This window comes from Saccoglossus kowalevskii, chromosome 11 (genome assembly GCF_978046115.1).
Source record: "Saccoglossus kowalevskii chromosome 11, keSacKowa6.1, whole genome shotgun sequence".
Taxonomy (NCBI): Eukaryota; Metazoa; Hemichordata; class Enteropneusta; family Harrimaniidae; genus Saccoglossus; species Saccoglossus kowalevskii.
The window spans coordinates 5,832,629-5,851,677 of record NC_140651.1 but is presented as its reverse complement, the minus strand read 5'-3'; the positions used below and the strand labels follow the sequence as shown (position 1 = coordinate 5,851,677).

At 35.6% G+C, this 19,049-nt stretch overlaps 3 protein-coding genes and 1 long non-coding RNA gene across 4 annotated transcripts; 1 reads left to right on the top strand and 3 right to left on the bottom strand.

Annotated features, from left to right (window-relative positions):
- Positions 1–362: 362 nt before the first annotated feature.
- On the bottom strand, positions 363–1,984 carry LOC146736135 (alpha-protein kinase vwkA-like). The gene is made up of 5 exons (XM_085505668.1): positions 1,852–1,984; positions 1,478–1,547; positions 1,191–1,285; positions 947–993; positions 363–737 (listed from the first exon to the last, which is right to left on the bottom strand). Exons 1-5 carry the CDS (start codon positions 1,916–1,918, stop codon positions 687–689), a joined length of 330 nt encoding a protein of 109 aa, XP_085361794.1. The 5' UTR covers positions 1,919–1,984; the 3' UTR covers positions 363–686.
- On the bottom strand, positions 1,915–15,561 carry LOC146736133 (uncharacterized). Its single transcript, XM_085505667.1, has 14 exons — positions 15,466–15,561; positions 14,276–14,314; positions 13,382–13,467; positions 12,810–12,884; positions 11,983–12,156; positions 11,491–11,525; positions 10,716–10,774; positions 10,447–10,496; positions 7,420–7,444; positions 7,033–7,088; positions 6,879–6,906; positions 6,451–6,510; positions 5,440–5,522; positions 1,915–2,054 (listed from the first exon to the last, which is right to left on the bottom strand). Exons 1-13 carry the CDS (start codon positions 15,485–15,487, stop codon positions 5,449–5,451), a joined length of 783 nt encoding a protein of 260 aa, XP_085361793.1. The 5' UTR covers positions 15,488–15,561; the 3' UTR covers positions 1,915–2,054; positions 5,440–5,448.
- LOC146736134 (uncharacterized) lies at positions 2,661–4,374 on the top strand. Its single transcript, XR_014930998.1, has 2 exons — positions 2,661–2,871; positions 3,953–4,374. It is a non-coding gene; the product is annotated as an uncharacterized LOC146736134 (long non-coding RNA).
- Positions 3,203–5,425, bottom strand: LOC102807353 (uncharacterized protein KIAA1958-like). The gene is made up of 2 exons (XM_085505666.1): positions 4,490–5,425; positions 3,203–4,299 (listed from the first exon to the last, which is right to left on the bottom strand). Exons 1-2 carry the CDS (start codon positions 4,572–4,574, stop codon positions 3,221–3,223), a joined length of 1,164 nt encoding a protein of 387 aa, XP_085361792.1. The 5' UTR covers positions 4,575–5,425; the 3' UTR covers positions 3,203–3,220.
- Positions 15,562–19,049: the final 3,488 nt, after the last annotated feature.

Below are 19,049 nucleotides of genomic sequence, written 5' to 3'. Positions count from 1 at the left end.
TTAGCATTGGCCAAAATCCACAAAAATGTGTTTTCACTATTTGTCAGTCAATCATCAATTTTGGTAAATTGAAGATTGTTTATCACCTTCATGCTCCCACTACTATGGGGTAAAGGAAGGGGTTGATGATACCCTCGAGTGAAAACCACAAATCCTCCGTTTTGGCTAGTAGTCAACATTTTTTTAACCCAATTCCAAATAGCTAATGGGACAAAGATGTTACGGCTTGCCACTGTTTAACAGTTTACATTGTTTCATTCAATACTACAATTACCTTGCACAAATTGGATTTGAAGTGGTTAGAGTTGTACAGGCACAATGTGCAGGTTATAGCAAAAAAGACAGACAGCCAAATAAATACGTACGTTTGAACAGACAAGTGATTTTTTTAATTTAACAAGACACCCATAACTTCACACTGAGTACATGTAATCTACTTATGTTGCTGTCTTTACAGAAATGTACAAAACCGGTTTTATCCAGGAGTAATAATCGACACATGTCGTCATGTTTGATAGTAAACAATACTGCATCAACAATTTTGAATCAGAACTTAATTAAATAGTGTGAAATGATGTATAATCTAAACTTTGCTTGTAATCATTCACGGCATGTCGGAGACAAGAACATAATTCGTTATGACAATTATGTCTTGCACTCTTATAAATATGGTGTCAAGACTGCATTCACAGAGCAACTTCTTCTGCTGTTTCATGCTCATTTTGATTAATCTGAACCTGCAAGTAAAGATACAAATATGTTTGTCCCAATTGCTTGGTAAATTGAATAATTGTACACATTGTTGTCGCCAAAAATGGCAGGCTTAAGTTTATGTACCAGACAATATTGTTATGCTATTTGTAGCAAATTCAAATTAGTAAGTAACTTAATGTTTCTGTAATGTGTGTGTTGATAAAAGAAAGAGGCAAAAATAAAAAAAACCTACCTCAGATCCCAAATACTCTGACATTGTGTCACTAAGCACTTCAATTACTAGTATTAAAATTTGAAAAATTATTGTTAATAAACAGTGTTTATTTAGTTGTAATCAAAGAAACACAAGATAAATTAATTATGTGGCAATTAAACCAGTTTTATGAACATTAAAATAAAATAAGATTTCAGCATAATAATGCACACACTCATTGTCTACCATGCATAGTTACATGTGTGTGCAAACAGTTAATTACCTGGTAGACTCAGATAAACGCAGTAAACAGAACATTTGTGGTTCTGTGTAAAATCAACAATCGCTTTCCTTGCTATGTTGTCCATACCAAACAACCTAAAAAATATAACCATTAATGCAAAGTTTGATATCTTTGGTACAATGCTTATAACCATACACCTACTTTGCACAGATAATAATATTAAGCTAATTTTATTCATTGAAAAGTCTACATTGAATAATCTGTAAACTGATAAATCTAACACCTAAATGTAGTTTGAAGATGCAATACTTTAGAAAAATACCTACAAATCATTTGTTGCTTTATCCAGCAGATCCCATGTGGCTACAGCTATATCTGTCAGCTTTAATCCAACACCTGTAAGTGACAAAATGAATTGAAATAGGCAAAGTATGCACACCAATATTAAAGATTAGAATTTTCTGTCTGTCTGTCTGTCTGTCTGTCTGTCTGTCTGTATGTATGTATGTAGGTTACAATTTTAAATCACACCTTAAATCAGTTGTCTGTTTCTCACTTAATTTATTTCCAATATACATTTGGACAGATGCATGTTATGTAATTAACATTGCAAGGAGAACAGCAGGACAAACAACATATAACTGCTGATGTTAACACATTTGTATTTATAAAAATGAAAATATAGTGGCATATTACTTACCTTGTAAATCAACTAACATCAACTTTCCATTGTATTTAGTATACGTCCAGTGAGCAAATGCAGACATTTTTTGAAATAAGTCACCATCATTATCAGGATGAACTCTACCATTATTATTGATATACTTCACAAAGTGACCAGGAATGTATTCTTCAATAGTATAGAAGGTGTCTTTCACTTTCACCAAATAACATGGTATTATACTTCAATGAATAAAAGCAAATTTAGTAGGGTACAACATACATAGAGGATCTCCAATGAGTGACCGTGTAATATCGGATTTATTAAACGAGTGTAGTAATTTTCATATGTTCCGAGCCTTTGGCGAGGAACATATGAAAATTACTACACGAGTTTAATAAATCCGATATTACACGGTCACGAATTTGAGATCCTATTTATCACATGTATTCTTTTTTGTTGTAATTCAAAGCCAAATGTTTCCACTGTCGTCGGCAGCCGAAATCGACAACGCAAACACTGGGCGCATTGATTCGGTCGAACAAGTAAAAGTGAAGAGTCATTGAAGAGACAAAAGCGATCAAAAAGAACTTTAATAAAGGTCCAAACACCAAACTAGTTGGAATACAAATAAACAAATTACATTATTTTTAACTTAAACACTTAAAACGAAAGCAGTAAAACCTATTAAATACATCAAAAAGCTGTAGGAACTACAAGTATTTATCGGGGGTTTCCCCGTCACTCCATGACGTCATTAACATGGTCCACGAGATCAAACATGGAAGTCAACGCTGCGTCGATTGAAAGTTATTATTTAGTTCTCATCTGATGACTGAGATGAATCAAACACATATATCCGACGTCTTTTCGGTGGAATTGTTGAACTATCATTGTTGGCAATGTTGTAATGTACGTGTACATTAAATACTCCGCCGGAAATGGGGCCTCCAAATATCGGTGTGGATTGTGAACTCAAGGTCGAGGCATGATGGCTGATATTGGTTGATGTCAACTGGGACGCGATGTTACGTTGTGGTTGAGGTTGCATAACAGAAGGTATTGATGTTTGGCACGGGTTTGATGTGCTATAGTTAGGGGTGGCTACTTGATTATTCAAAATGCCAGAAATTTCTCTGTGTTGGTTTTCTGATATAGTGCTGTAGGCATTGACGGACTGAATGTTACGATGACCGGAGATCTGCATTATTTGTGTTGGTGGCACAGTCACTTGGGGCTGAAAATCAATAAATACTAATTTTCAAAAAAAAAAAATCATCCGCTAAATATCATCCGTATATATAAATATACGTATAGCGGATGATTTTTTTTGTTGAAAAAAATCATCCGCTAAATATCATCCGTATATATAAATATACGTATAGCGGATGATTTTTTTTGTTGAAAATTAGTATTTATTGATTTTCAGCCCCCAAGTGACTGTGGTCGGTGGTATATTTTGGTCACTTAATTTCTGGATGAGATGCTTTCTGGCACTATGATTTGTGAGGCGTTTGTTTGGGGGTAAATTTGCTGCAGTTGCCATATTTTTCATCAGGGAACCTATTTTATTAATTCCGATAGGCTGGTGACGGAACCACTGCTCACCCGGTCTGGGCAGTCCGCGAGAATGCGTGGCGATGTAGTATGGGTCGTCACTATTTGTGTAACTAGCTGGTCGTAAACTGAGGTATTTTTTGAAAATAGCAACTGGACATCTTCTGGGATTCGCAGGGACGTCCCACATCTTTGGCTTCACTTTTCTGGTATCCCTTGGATTTTCTCCAGTCCGAGTTTTAGTTTGCCGTTCAGAGAACTCAAGATAATCACGACCGCTACTATCAGTACATAGGCTCACATCTCCCCAACACATGTTACGGTGCTCGGTATTACCCCTCAGACCAAAATGTACTGTGTTATAAAACCACATGGTATTTATTATGGCTTCAGGACTGTGGGACCCAAACTGTCCCGATTCCCACAGAATTTCGATTTCCTCATCTGTAGCCGCCTCAGCTGTTCGCGGTAGGTTGCCCTTACCATCTTTCTTTAATTTCTTCTGTTTTGCTTTTATTGTTTCCCGCACCTCATTAAACTCAATACTACTGATCAGTGAATACATGTATTTGTGTCGTTTCAGGTGACGTTCAAAGCTAGAAAGCATAGATCTTAAGGAAATAGGCTCGTAGTCATCACCGCTTGGTTTACGGACACTGATAAAGAATTTGCATAGAATTGTTTCCAGTTCTTTTGGAGGGATTTCGTGGATTTCTCTAGCTTCTTTTATTTCTGGTGTCTTCAAAAATTGGCCCAGTAATCTCGTATCATATAGAGTTTTCTTGGCTGTGTTTTTGTTTTGTTGACTTTCGATTGTTCTTCTGACATCGTCATCGGTGACTGGCACAAATCTACATGGTCGTGAAGGTCCGGCCTCGGCGCCGTCGCTGTCAGTGGTCTGTGCTGTCGCTTCACCCAAGGAAGCATTTTCTGTGACGAAAAGAAATGTTACATTTGTTATTATAAATATCAAAATAAATTCATGTTATGGAATCATTATATTTAGTACTCGCAGTATTGTGATGTATTTTTACCCAATGCATTATGCGATCATACAATACGCCGAGTGATCATGATCTCAGTTTATCAGTTCTGACGAAAGAAAAAAACGTAAACGTACCTTCACTTGGTCTTTCTTGCTCATCATTCATAAATTCTGTCACGTCTATATCAAAAGTATTGACTAAGTCGCCCATATGTATCATGATTTTGAACGTTCGATCAGCTGAAGGTTTGTTTACTTTGAGATGCAAATTTGTACGATTGACAGCAGACGAAACATTGTCATGCCCGAACTATTTTCGGGTTGGGAGAATTGAGACTGTGATTAATATCTTTAATATTTTGTTTATTTAACAGCGATAAAATCAGAGATTATATAGCATCTAAAAATCTAATAAGTATAATATGTAATAATTTCTACATAATTTGTCATTAAAATCTGCCTCATCATAAGTGTTGCATAATTCAGTACTAACTTTGCTGATTAGGTCAAAGGTGAAATTAGCTGTATTGGCCAATCACATCACAGACTTAAAGTGTGACGTCACTTTCAAAGTGTGTAATACCAAAAATATCACACGGGTGTTATTACACCGAAAGTGCATGATACATGTGATAAAAGATACTACTTTGAAATAGGATGTTTGTAGCTTAATTCTAGCTGGGGTTTACCCTAGCAACACTAATACATTGTATACATCAGTTATACTATATGCAGCAATATTAATATCTGTTGAACATTCAATTACATTATGAATATACTAGTGATGCTAAAACTAATCAATCTTTCCTGCCTCAGCATACCATGCTGCCTTATTAGATTCATAATTAATTTAGTTAATTATTATACAAATTAGCTAATCAACATATGCAGTTGAATTCCAAAGTTGTGTTAGACATGAACCTACATATTAAACACTATGCATGTACAAGTTTGAAACCATTTGAGCAAATATTTTTAAAATACTGTATGAGGCTCGATTTTATGTTTGAACATGAACATCTGCACAGACAGACTGAGTCAAAAACATAAGTTCCTGGTTTTTTTATTTGTTCAAACAAACTAACCTTGGCGTGTCACCATATTCCAATGGAGCAAGTTGTTTGAACATCTTGCATACCATGTTCCCCATCATCTGAGTCTGTACCTCCTGAAAATATTTAAAACAGTATGTATTGCTAGCAACAATCAGACCCTTGGGGGGGGGGGGACTGTACTTCAATGTTAAATTGTTGTTGTAGTTCACTTAGCACAACAATGATAAATATACAATACGTAACTAAACAATATTGCTTAGGTTTAACTTTTAAAATTAGGTGTAACTGTTTGCATGGTTAAATAAAATAACTATTGCAGCTAAACTCATGCTTGCTGGACATGTAATATTTTATCATATACATTAGAGATTATTTGAACTGTTTGACTTATTATTTATCTGGAAACATTGTACCTACTATAGTTACAATATTTATTAATTAATAAATAAACATAGATAGACATTATGATAAAATTGTACATGCAAATATAACAAATTATAATTAAAAACAAAAATGTTGTACTTAGCAATACAATAGTAGTTATATTCTTACACGTTTGGCCATTATAAATTTCACTTCCTGTAGTGTTTTTCCATGCTCTTTATAAAAATTATCGTACATCATGCTTATGCTGCCTGGCAAATGTTCTTTTAGAACATGACTGCCGCTCAGGGTTGGGCTGTGCACTATTTGGCAGTGGTAAGCTGCTCGCATGCCACCCTGTCCAATTAATTTTCCCTTTCTAAAATTAATCTTGCTGGGAGACTCGCTCCACAAACACTTCCCTGCACTGTTATATTCAAAAACCATTAATTCTCCCTCAATGATAGGGCCTGATAATATAGAATAACATTTTCAAGAAACAAATATTTTGATTTATGATCTATAACAAATATTTCAAATATGCCTTGTCATATTAGTTTTGACCTTGTATATAATCTTAACTATATCTATTTTGAATATTTTATATGTATTTTTATGTAAAACTTGTAAGCACATATGGTATATTACTCTTGGAAGGTTAGCTGTAAGTTTACTTACCAGACTCAAATGGCACACATGACTGGCTCTTTCCAAATGCTAGAAGAGTGGCAACACTTACTAAAAATAAATATTACATAATTATTAGCAGTTATTTTAATACTTGATACCAATTTTTACCTGTATTGAAGCAATGTTATGCACTTCAACATCTTAGTGCAACTCAAGACCAAACGCATAGTAGAAGTGCCATCCCCAAGTTAAAGATCATTACTCAAACATGTTCCAATAAAACTACAAAATACACACTATAGAGTTGTTACCAATATCACAAGAATATCTGCATTCACTTCCAACTGATTGGGTCACAAAAATATCAAATTAAATGAGTTTAACACCATGCCTGAAAACAAATGTCTACAAGTACATGAGTTGTGATAGTAAATCATGTCATTATTTTATTATCAATTTAAGAAAGATGTGCTTACTGGATGGAGAGGGCTCTACAGCATGGACCTGCAATAAATGTGATATTTTAAGGTTGAATACACATCTTAAAAACTACTTTATATATACTAAATAGTGTTATGATGAAAGATGATTAAACTGCATGGAAGCAAGAATAAATTATACTAAACCTACTATTGGTCTTGATATTTCTGCAGAACGAACCATTTTGGGCACTGACTTGACTGAAGCTGGCAAAGTATGAAAGAATTTAATTTTAAAAAAACAAACGTAGTTTAACTAAATAAGATTAACAGTAATTAAAAATCCAAGAACATGCATAATACAATAACAACTCTATTAATTCATAATTTCTCATTATTTATTAAAATAAAATCTGATTTGAGTTAATAAAATTTGATAACAATAATCAATGATAGAAAGTAGAATCTAATGAACAACTTCAAGTGAATATATCAGGAAGTACTTGCAATAATATCATAATATTATAGTAAAAGTTGAGATAAAGTAAGGAAGCTACTGAACTATGGACAGAATGTATAGATAAAATTGATTACTTACTTGATGTAGATGGAAATATGTCTCTCTGTAAAGTGATAAATATATTTATCTTATTAAATTTTGACAAAAAACTTGCAAAATGATAAAACGATTTAATACTGTAAAATATTTTTGCTTGCATTTTATTTTCGCAGAAGAAATGACTCAGTGACAAAAAAATCCAGCGAATATACCTTTTTTTCTATAGTTTACATTCAACTTGTCAAAAATCAGTGAAAATAAATTCCATACAAAACACTCGAAAAGTCTTTTCAGTGAAAATTTATTCCAGCTAAAATAAAGTATTTTACAGTATTAGTCGCCTATTCACATAGTTCATACCCACCAGACTCCGGTCAGTTAAAATGACTTAGGCATTATTCTGCGATACAGCCAACGGCGAAGAGAGAAATCTAGGTCAGGGGAAGCCTGAATATATAAAACATAATCAGTCAAAGCATGTCAGATATATGGCTCTAGAAGCCCAGTCGGCCATTTTGATTCTTATCTGAAAAAGAAAATGATGTGCATCAAGGTCCTATAATGCCCCATGTATATACCAAGTTTGAACAAAATCCATTTGTAAACAGCTGAGAAATGCTTGATTTTGATGATTTTTCAGTACAAAAATGGCTGCCATTCGGCCATCTTGAATCAGATCGTGAAACAAATTGATGTGCATATGTATAATATTATGTATGATGTATGTGTGAAGTTTGAATGTAATTGGTCCAGGCATGTCTAAGATACAGGTCTGGACGCACACATGGATGCATGCACAGAGGTCAATCTGAACAAGAACTAATAAAGGGTGTACCAGGACGATATTCCTTACTTACAACTACCACCTGGTTAAGACCAGTGACAAACGGTGTCTTATCATGCCATTGTCGTCCCCATAACAAAAGCAACTGTCCCACTAACGGCTGTGTCTGCTGGTCTGGTAGGCTGGTGTGTTCCACCTTTGAGACTTCAGATTACTGGAGACGCGACACAATGCGTTCCAGTGTGCTGGCCACAAACTCAAAAGTTAAGGGTCGCAGCTCTGCTCTCAGGGCATTGTAAATTGTTTCCGACTGAACTGCCGAAAGATTCCATGAATGTGGCCATCCACCTTTGTCCGTCACACCGAACCAAAATTCCTGGTACCAGGGTCGGGGGAAGGAACCAAGGTATTCGGTCGGGCTTGAGATTTGGCTCCAGACTCTGCTGGCTCCGGTATCAGACACCGCATCAATTTGGTAGTGCTTGGTCCAGCGGAAAGCATGAGATTGCCCCACTCTAGGACTTAGGCCTTTATTCCACGGCGGACCAACGTCTGTCCATCAACACTGTCCCACTAAGTGCAGCACTCGGCCGGACCAGGGGAGCCATGCAGTCAGCGTTGTTTTGGATCCTGCCGCCTGGATCCCGGAAGCGACAGCGTACATCGGGCCACTAGGATCGATGTTCTCTACATCACCTCCAAGGCGTGGCTCACAGAGTCGTTACAAAGAATAAACTCTGAGGGGCCACTCGAGGTTACACCCACTGAATCAGATATCGCCTAACCCCCTTCACTTTAAAAAAAAGTAAACAAGAGCGTGTTCGAGACACCTCTGATGGCCGGGCCAGTCCCCTCTATGAGCGTCTGCGGGTCCTCGAAGGGGGAGTGACCCGTAATAGAAGACAGGACTCAGGAAAAAATTCATTGTCACTGGTTCTGGCTGGCAGAGTGCAGGGGGTACCACCAGTATGTGCCCCACCTGCTTCCCGATGGGAACGATGGGAAGGTCAGGGCTGGGATCGGGGCAATCCCGGGAAGAAGAATAACGCTTCCTGGTGTGCTTCTTCCGGTTGGCCGAGCAACTGCAGTAGAGGCAACCGACTCCACCTGCATTTGCTCTACCCGACCTGCAAGGGACGCAATTTGTCCCGACAGGCCCACAGCCCGAATTCTCGGAGGCGAACCCGGCACCCTGCGACAGGGAGTCAACAGGGGGACCCGCAACAGGCCCTATAGGAGCAACACAGGGCATCACCTCACCGTTGCCGGCACGATCGGGCAAACCTCCGCCTGCAATAGGAGACTGTGAAGATGTTCTTGGATCAGATCTGATGGAGAGAAACCTTGAGTACACTGCTTTAAGGCTTTCTACTCGTTGACGCAGTACCGAGGTACCGTTAGATAAATGGGAGGACTTTCAACCATGCTAGCACTCCATTTACTCACGCTCACAGCCCCCCCCCCCTCCGAACTGAACGCGCGGCTACCTCAAGCCCGAACAACGCGATCGGTCTCTGCAACACGCACACGGCCCTGAAAAACATCCCAGACCTCGAATCCCAGTTAGCGCACACGTTCTCGTGGCAACACCCAGAACCCCGAACGCATCCCAAGCCCAGATGATGTTTACTATGGGGGTTACCAACCCGGGAGCTAATCGGTTCTGGGTCGACAACCTTGGAGGTGAGAAGATCTACGGACTGCTCCCTTTCTTCCTGTCCATTTTGAAAACCACACTAGTATAATAAACAAGGCAAGCAAGAGGAACGGATTACAGTTAAAAGCTGACACAAAGAGACCCGACAACGTGGCAGAATGCAGTGCACACAAAAAAAAAGACACGTGCCCCAAAATAAGAAAACCTTATCCTACCAGCCACTATGTCTACTCTTACCAACGGTTCACAGCTTCTTCAAAAAACTTGCACTGAATTGCACTGTTTTTGCTCTTGGTGTGGAGAAAAACAGAAGTGATCCTGAGACAAGATGGTGCAGGCTTCTTTGCCTGGGTCACGTGTTGCATGATGTGGAAGAAAATCTATGAGGTCATGGGACCTAGATTTCTCACTCCATCATTGGCTGAATTGCAGATTAATGCCTACAGTTCAAAATAGTCATTTTGACTGGCCGGAGTCTATGGTGGGTAATTGAACGTAGTGAATTTTATATTTGCCTATGGTAAAGGATTATCAGATTGTGTTCAACTAGCTTCCATAAATTATGAGTGTCTGTACATTTTCATGGAATTGCTAGATAAAGCTTGGCAATGAAACAGTTTCTCACCATATGACCAGAGCTGACAGTTTCAGCAAGATGCTTTAGTTGACTTGAGGCTGAGTAAGATAACAGTGTGACAGTAAGTGTAAGAGTAAACACATGCATGTATTCATTCATTTCAATTCAAAAGCAGATTAAATTAGTTTTGCCTCAGATTACAAGTGTTAAATTGTCTACTTGCCTTTGATGGATGGACACTTGCTAGATTTGGTACTTGATTTGATACTAAAATTCACAGAATATGATAGACCCATCACGTAATATAATTTACTTACCACCAAAGGAAGAAGCACCACTGCTGCTAGACTTCTGTGCTAAATCTACAAAAGGATTCCTTAAAAAAAACAAAAAACGTTCTTGAAATAAATTTACAATTTTAGCCATTTTTTATTAATATTTCCGATCCATTTACAAAGTTATCTACATGTTCAACATTAATTTATGAATAATGATAAAAATATAATCATATGTTAAACCTAACAGTAAAAATTAATTCAATCTGTTTGAATTTTAGATCTGGTAAAATTCACCCAGAAAATTTATTCAAATAGGAAATAATTTAAAAACAATATCAATTTTACCTACAATGAACAAAACGTTTTTTTTAACTAGAGTTGGCAGAGCTATCTCAACAGTGGAAATTCAGACAGGTTATATACTAGTACTTGTGGACTTGAAGGGCAACGAATGATTCAAAGTATAAAGAATAGGAGAACATAAAGTTGAAATACTTATATATTCAAACAATTATACTACATTCTGTAAAATAAGTTTCGCTATAACCATACTGACATGTAAAACATTTCAAGATCAATTGTTTGACTAAAACCTGTTGTTTTTAGAACAAACAATTTAAGTGCCAAATCTTGATTTGCCGAAAAATGAAAAAAAAAATAATAACCCAAATCGCAAAAATACAGTTTTGCAAATACACACAAAATTTTATTTTTTTGTTTGCTGTGAAATTAGGTGGTATTAACTTAAAGTTATGAGTGAAGCTTATCTTTTCAGTCACTACACATGAAGCTATAAACATACTGAAATAATTACCTTAAGCTGCTTTGTTCATCCAGAATTTCAGACTCCTGAAAATATAAAACATACCAGCAAGGTTGGAGAATACTCAGCGCCATGTGGGTTATATCATGTGAACAATATGAGGCATGAATGTGTACTATACATTTTGTATGAAAATAACTGTAAAACATCACTCATAGGATTACAATGAGAAAGAAAAGATTTACAGTATCAAAAAACAATGGTGTTCCATAATTCCTTAGGGATTGACAGATTCTAATTTTAATGTAATGCTTTACTATTGGAATTGTATCTGATTTAAATAGCAACTGGCAGATAAAGAACAATTCTGTCAATTAAGCTTAGCTTGAGAATCAATGAACATTTACTCATATGAATTTGAAACTAACATCACGTTTCTCTTGACTCATATGAATTTGAAACTAACATCACGTTTCTCTTGACTCATATGAATTTGAAACTAACATCACGTTTCTCTTGACTCATATGAATGTGTATACCTACTGGATAATAAAAGCAATATGAAGTTCTATTCTGAATATGAGAATCTTCTTTGAATTCCGGCCCACTTGGCCCACCAAGAACTTTGCATTTATCTTTATGTGCTTCCGGAACGGAAAAAAAGTCCATACAGGCTTCAAAAATATTTTCTAAAGTCAAAGTCCTGTCAAAAGGTATCTACAAGTAACCAAAAAAAAAATTGTACATTTCAATATGAGATGCCAAGACAAGTTGATCTTACTGTAAAATAGTTTCATGCTGTCTTAGTAGAATGACTTCCTCGAAATAAAGTTTATACAGTTCAGTATGTGATGTGATATGAGCTATTCTACATGGTGCCTTTGAGATATCAGACCTTATTCTCCTTTCTATAGATCGTTTTGGCCGAACACTGAGAGTATCACTGCCACCACACACCGCTATTTTGTGGTGAAACGCCACCAGACTTTTACTACGCACATTTTTGGGGTGTTTTGTTATCAGAGGGCTCTCGTTTTGATTTCTTTATACTGGTAAGTTTTAAAATATGTTATCGTAGCTGATAATAATTTTGTTGTGAACGCACTGGAAATGGTGAAATAGTTATAATTTACTCAAAACTCGTCCTATTGTCACTCCGTTTGTGCCACGGAAAGTAAAAAATTAACTTCTCAGCCAATCTCATAAAGATCAACCAAAATCATCAAATATGATGCATTCATTTCATATTTTAGATTAAAATTTTCAAGTAAGATAGGATGCAGTTTTCTCATACAATATTGTAAATTAATGCATGCTGTAACTAATGAAGAAACATTGACAGAAGTATAATAAATCTAAATTACTCTTACCAATTGTTTAAGGGTTTCATCTTTTCGAAACCTTTTTCCATTTCCGGTACTTACAAGCTTAGTAACAGTAAGTAACTGAAACAAGAAAAAAATGGTGGTATAAAGTGAATAGGGAACAACATGTTATGACCTGCACATACATGGTACACAAATTTACGTCAGATAAGTATTTACAAGAGTTGAATGCAATCACTCAAAATGTGTCAAAAATTAAAGGCAAATGTAATCAAAGGAAGCTTTGAAAAAACTCCTGAGAGTATTGGAGGCATATTGTTCATAAGTAGAAACAGGGAATATTTTTTAAATTTATAAAAAATAATCTTTTAAACATAAAATGTTATCAACTAATTTACCTCTAATCTTTGATATGCCAATTTGAGAGCAATGAGATTATTAGAACACAGAGAATAATATGATTGTACATCTGCTGTTTATCCCACAGCACTTATGCACCAAGATTAATTTAAATATAATAAATAGTTTCTTGAGATATCAAACATTTTCTTCTCATACATGTGTATACTTTTCCTTTCATCTAAGATATATGAGCAGTACAAGGTAAACATACTCACTTGTGGACATCTTGCCCCTTTTGTTACTTTTTTCATCTCTTTTCTTCTAAGTTCTCTTTGTTTCTCTCTCACTTTCTCCCAGGAATCTATTTTAAAGTTTGAAACATAAACAACATAAACAATATTTAATATGATCTTGATTGATATCATGAATTGATATCGTACAATATAGTTTAATCAGATTTGCGCCTTACAGGGTAATTCTGGTAGGGCCAGTCAATTCCGAATTAATAAAGAAAAATCAAAAACATGAAATAAACAAGTACTGACAATGCACAGCCTCCATGTCATTCTTAATATTAGTTGATCTCAATATTCATCATCTATATGTCAGTTTTAATGCATTATTATGGGAAGTGCTTAGACTGACAAAATTTTGTGATTATATCAAACATATACAGATAGGCAAACTAGCATGGATAACATAAAAAAAAAATAATTGCCAGTCACCTATTTTAGTCCAAATCTAAAAAGTAATACGACGTGCACCTGCAATATGCATGATCCTGATACAAAATTAAAGAAAAATGTTTTAGGATTTAAGACAAAATGCTGCTCAAATTGATCAATCACAAAATAACACATCCTACAGTATTATCTGTGTGCAAACTCTCAATTGAAACTAGCAATATATTAGCGAGGAATCAGCAAACGCATAAATAAAACTAAAATGGCCACCAGTTGGCCATTTTTGTTTGAACCTTAAAAAAACATTTGTCTGAAAAATGGTTTTGGAGAAATGACATAGACAGATGGAACCAAAATTAATAGTCCCATATTTTATCCAAAACAAGAACAGTCAATCGTGTTTTTCAAGTTTCCAATACATACAGAAAGTAACTGAACATATTGGAAAGAATTGTTTTCATTCTAAATTACTGGTGCTAAACTTACCTGACCTCCTGCTCATTTTTTTATGAATAATAAGTGATCCTATAAGAACACAAAATGGGAATAATTTTACAAAACTAAATAATGTAGAGCAGAGCATTTGAAAATTATATTTACATTCACTGTTACATTGCACCCTGTCGTGGCATACAGTGAGTGGTTAGCCTAGCAACATTACATTGCATAATATGGAGTGTGGAAAGAGTTTCATTTGCAGCCCTACCTCTAACCCAAACCCAAAATTTAATGATCACCTTTAGCCTACCAGTCAATTTTACATTCAACTACAGGCGTTTTTCAGAGGAACATTAAATTGATAGGGGTGGGTGCAAATAGAACTCTTTCCGCCGATTTACAAGGATTTCATAGCTACATGTACTGAACGTACTAAGTTTCTTTTCAAAACTTATGCTGAGATGGAATACTCCCACCCTGTTTTCAGATATGCTCAAACAGTAACTGATAATTACTGCCTGCCAAATTCAAGTTATTGGGCATCTAAATACTAGTAGTGTGGATGTTGGGCCGGGCGGGGGGGGGGGGGGGGTACTTGCAAAAAAATACTGACAGGGGTGTGTAGCTGGTTGTTTGAAACCCCTACCTCTTATCAGACAGAAATAAACTCGAATTGCCTACCCCTTTTCAGACAAACTGTGGATATTTGACACCCCTTTCCAGACAGTAAGCATAAATGGTACCAAGGGAAAAGCAGGTGGACTCCCGGAGAGGACTTTGACGATCGAAATGAAGTTAAAGAAAGAAAAAATCAGCTCTATCCATTGTTGGATCACTCAACTCTAGAGACAGTCTTTGGAAAATATGGACCCCTTTTTCGACAGAAATAATGAAAAAAGGATACCCGTTTTCAGACAGACAGGGTAAAATAAAATACCCCTTTTAAAGACAGAAATGGTGAATTTGGGACCACTTTTGGCGGCATATATACATATAGCACTTCAATGTGAGTACACCCTCCCTCCCCCCCCGGGACGTTGGGTCATACTAGTAGTGTAAATAAGAACCGACTACCACACTCGTACCGGTAGTATGTGCTAAATGCAAGTGGTCTGAGAAATAACATGATGCGATTCGTTTCATCGCCGTCCCTTGACATCAACACGGGTATGAGAACGCTATCTAGGAATCGCGTGTCTAAGCTATACATTATTAGGACAATTTACGCACATACTTACCGCTAAGATGCGATTCAGTCATCCACAAAACAAACACCACGTTATATAGACAATGGCGAACGTAGTAAATGATTGGTCATCATGAATCACGTGACAAATGTCAAAGGGTAGGGCAAAGGTCAAAAAAAGTAAAAGTAAAATGAAATCCGATTTCAAATTGAAATTGAAAGTGATATTAAAAAAAAAATACAATTTAAAACCCAAATTAACTATGGGAAATTTTTTCTATGAATAATACTCAATAAAACCGTCAAATTTATGAACAAAATGGAGATGTAAAATAAGGAAAAAATGAGCACCAAAAACAAAAATACATATATACCTTGGGTTCAAAGGTCATCGTTCTAGTCATCGTGTTCGTCGTGTAAAAGGGCAAATAAATGTAATTAATAAACAATTTTGAATTGTAAATTCAAGTAAAAATTAAATCGAATGTTAATCCCCAAAAATGGAAGTTAAATCGAAAACGAAACTTAAAATAAAAACAAAGTAAAAGCAAAATCTAAAACGAAATTCAAAGTGAAAATGAAATCTAAAACGAAATTAAAAATGAAAACGAAATTTAAAATGAAATCTAAAACGAAATTTAAAATGAAAACGAAATATAAAAGGAAATTTAAAACGAAATTCAAAATGAAACCGAAAATGTAAGTTAAAATACAAACAAAAGTGAAATGTAAAACGAATTTCAAAATGAAATCGAAAATCAACTTTAAAATCAAAGTCAAATCAAAAACGAAATTTAAAATAAAAAGAAAATTAAAATTAAAATCAAAATCAAAAGTAAAATTTAAAACGAAATTCATAATGAAAACGAAATTCAAAATAAAAGTGAAATAGAAAATAAAATTTCAAAATGAAAACGAATATTAAAATCAAAGTCAAATCGAAAACAAAATTTAAAATAAAAATAAAATTAAAATCGAAATCAAAAGTTTAATCTAAAACGAAATTCATAATGAAAACGAAATTTTAAATAAAAGTGAAATTGAAGCTTAATTATTGAAAACCATGTTATGAGCCACCTCGGTTGCCGTACAGTTGTGAGACATGACAAAATAAACGGTGCCAGTGATAGATTTCGCGAATGAAAGAACAAAATAAACGCAATCAAAGGCGCCGACCACGCGCGTTCGAAATAAATAGAACTGACGAGAAATTTCGCCAGCATCTTTCACTCACGCAAACGCACACACATGCTATTTCCGTATATTGAATACGTTGGTAACGGAAGGGACAAGTTTAAATCATCTTTGTATTAACACAACTTGAAAGCAACAGTCTCACACTGAACATATGTTTACAAATTATCAAACTAAACAATCAATGAAGCGCGGACTGCGTAATTTCGTTGATGAGAGTCGCCTACGGTATTCCATGGGTATTCTAAATGGCCGTTGCTGATCACGAGTTCCCGTGTGTAGATGATTTGCTCGATGTTTTTTTCTTTCGGATTTTGATGACGGTGGAAATGATAGTGAAGATCCAAACGCAGTAGACACAGCAATTCATGTTAACAACTCTCTGTGTGTGATTCAGAGCCCGGGCATCAACATCGAAAATAGCGAAGATTTGCGTTTTCTTGATCGTCACGTAAAAGAAACCCTTTGAAACGCTAACAAAAAACCGAAAATAGTGAAAATAGAATAATAAAGACAATCGTGCCTCATTTATACACAAGTATTCGAGTTATTTTGTTGAAATTATTAATAAAAACAGGGTATAACGTAGGTAGACGTGCATTCAGGCTGAAAGACTGGACGTGTAGTCAAGATGGCGACAGACGTGAAAACGGAAAACGGAATGAAAGTCTATTAAAAAAATGCGAGACAGACAACAACACAAAACAAGTGTAGTCAGTGAAAATAACAAAATTTGACGATTCATGCATCATGAAAACAATAATATTCGTGTATTTTGTCGAATACGGGGTACACACTTACACATGCATTCCGTTTGAAAGAGTGTGAATAAGTAGTCAAGATGACGACAGACATGAAAACGGACGGATTGAAAGTTAATTTCAAAATAAGTGCAAGACAGAGAACAACAAAAAATGAGCACAGTCGGTGGAAAATAACATAATAAGAAGATTCATGCATCATGAAAACTAAAATATTCGAGTATTTTGTCGAAAACGGGGTACAACCTTAGACATGAATTCCGGTTGAAAGAGTGTGAGCTATTGTCAAGATGGTGACAGACGAGAGAACATACGGATTCAAAGTCTGTTTGAAAAAAAAATGCGTGGCAGAGAAAAATAATAAACGAGCATAGTCGGTAAACAATAACATAATAAGATTCATGCACCATGAAAACAAAAATATTCAAATATTTTGTCGAAAACGGGGTACAAACTGAATATAACATGTACGGAAACATTACTGCCGTCTGAAACTAACTTTTAATTTTATTCAATTAAACAGGAACATATATATTAAAAGTCATATTTTTTACTAGTGAACCACATTCACGAGAACATCTGATAACTATTGTGTGTTCGGAAGATGCGCATTGCGGAAAGATACTTGTAGTTTGATACTAAAGTAGTGACATCGCATGGAAGTAAATATGACGTTATTGTTTACTTGCTCATCATAATATTCCAGCCCTGCTTACGTTGGGCATACGGCGTTTGACATTGGTGTTACTATATTACTATACTGTCTATGGTTAAACAGGGCCCAAATTGATAGGGAGTAAAACACGGAAGTGGAAGAGCTGTCCATGCATTGACCAATCACACAAGAGCTCACAAACACCAACAAAATATTTGTTGTTGTACTTAACAAAGGGGTTTGGCACTAAAAACAATGGAACGTTTATAGGCTTAACGTTGGATTTAGATCGTGTTATAATCCTAATCCTCCACTAAGACTTGTAAGCACCAATTTTCATATGGTCGCTATGAGTCCCATAAAGAACAGGACACAGCGCGACGACTGCCGCCCTTTAAAAGTGGCGCCTACCGATGTTGAATTGTTATGATGAAAATATGGAATGCTGCACCAAATGCGTTCACTATGATAATAATATAGCGACATATATGTTTTGTTGTGAAATATTTGAAAACTTGTTACATTTCGGAATTCATAATAGATAAACTTATGAAAACAAACCTTCGGGCACAATAACGCAAAAAATATGAATAAATTATCATAGCCAATAAAATGTTTTAATATTTATTGGTATTTTAGCGGGTACCCGCAGTACTGGTAATTTCTACTTCTATCGTCGTCGTTTTAAAAACTTCACTGTTACAGTAATAAAATGATCATTGTGGTATACTGCCATATTGAGTCTGACCAATTGGTCTGACCTTGTCATATTTTTTATTCCGTGGCATAGTTAAGTGTTGTGCCAAAACGTTTCGGTTTTCCACAACTTTCTTTGCTGTTTGTTTTGGCTTGTATGCTTGTAGGTAGATACTTGAGCGTCATACAATTTCAGTTTTAGTTTAGTCAGGAAGCTGTTTACGATAAATAGCACAGCAAGCGCATACAGGTTAACGGGAACAAAGTTAGCATCTGTGGTTTACACACACCGTGACGTAGTTTCATTCTGCCGAGGTTAAATTAGAACTA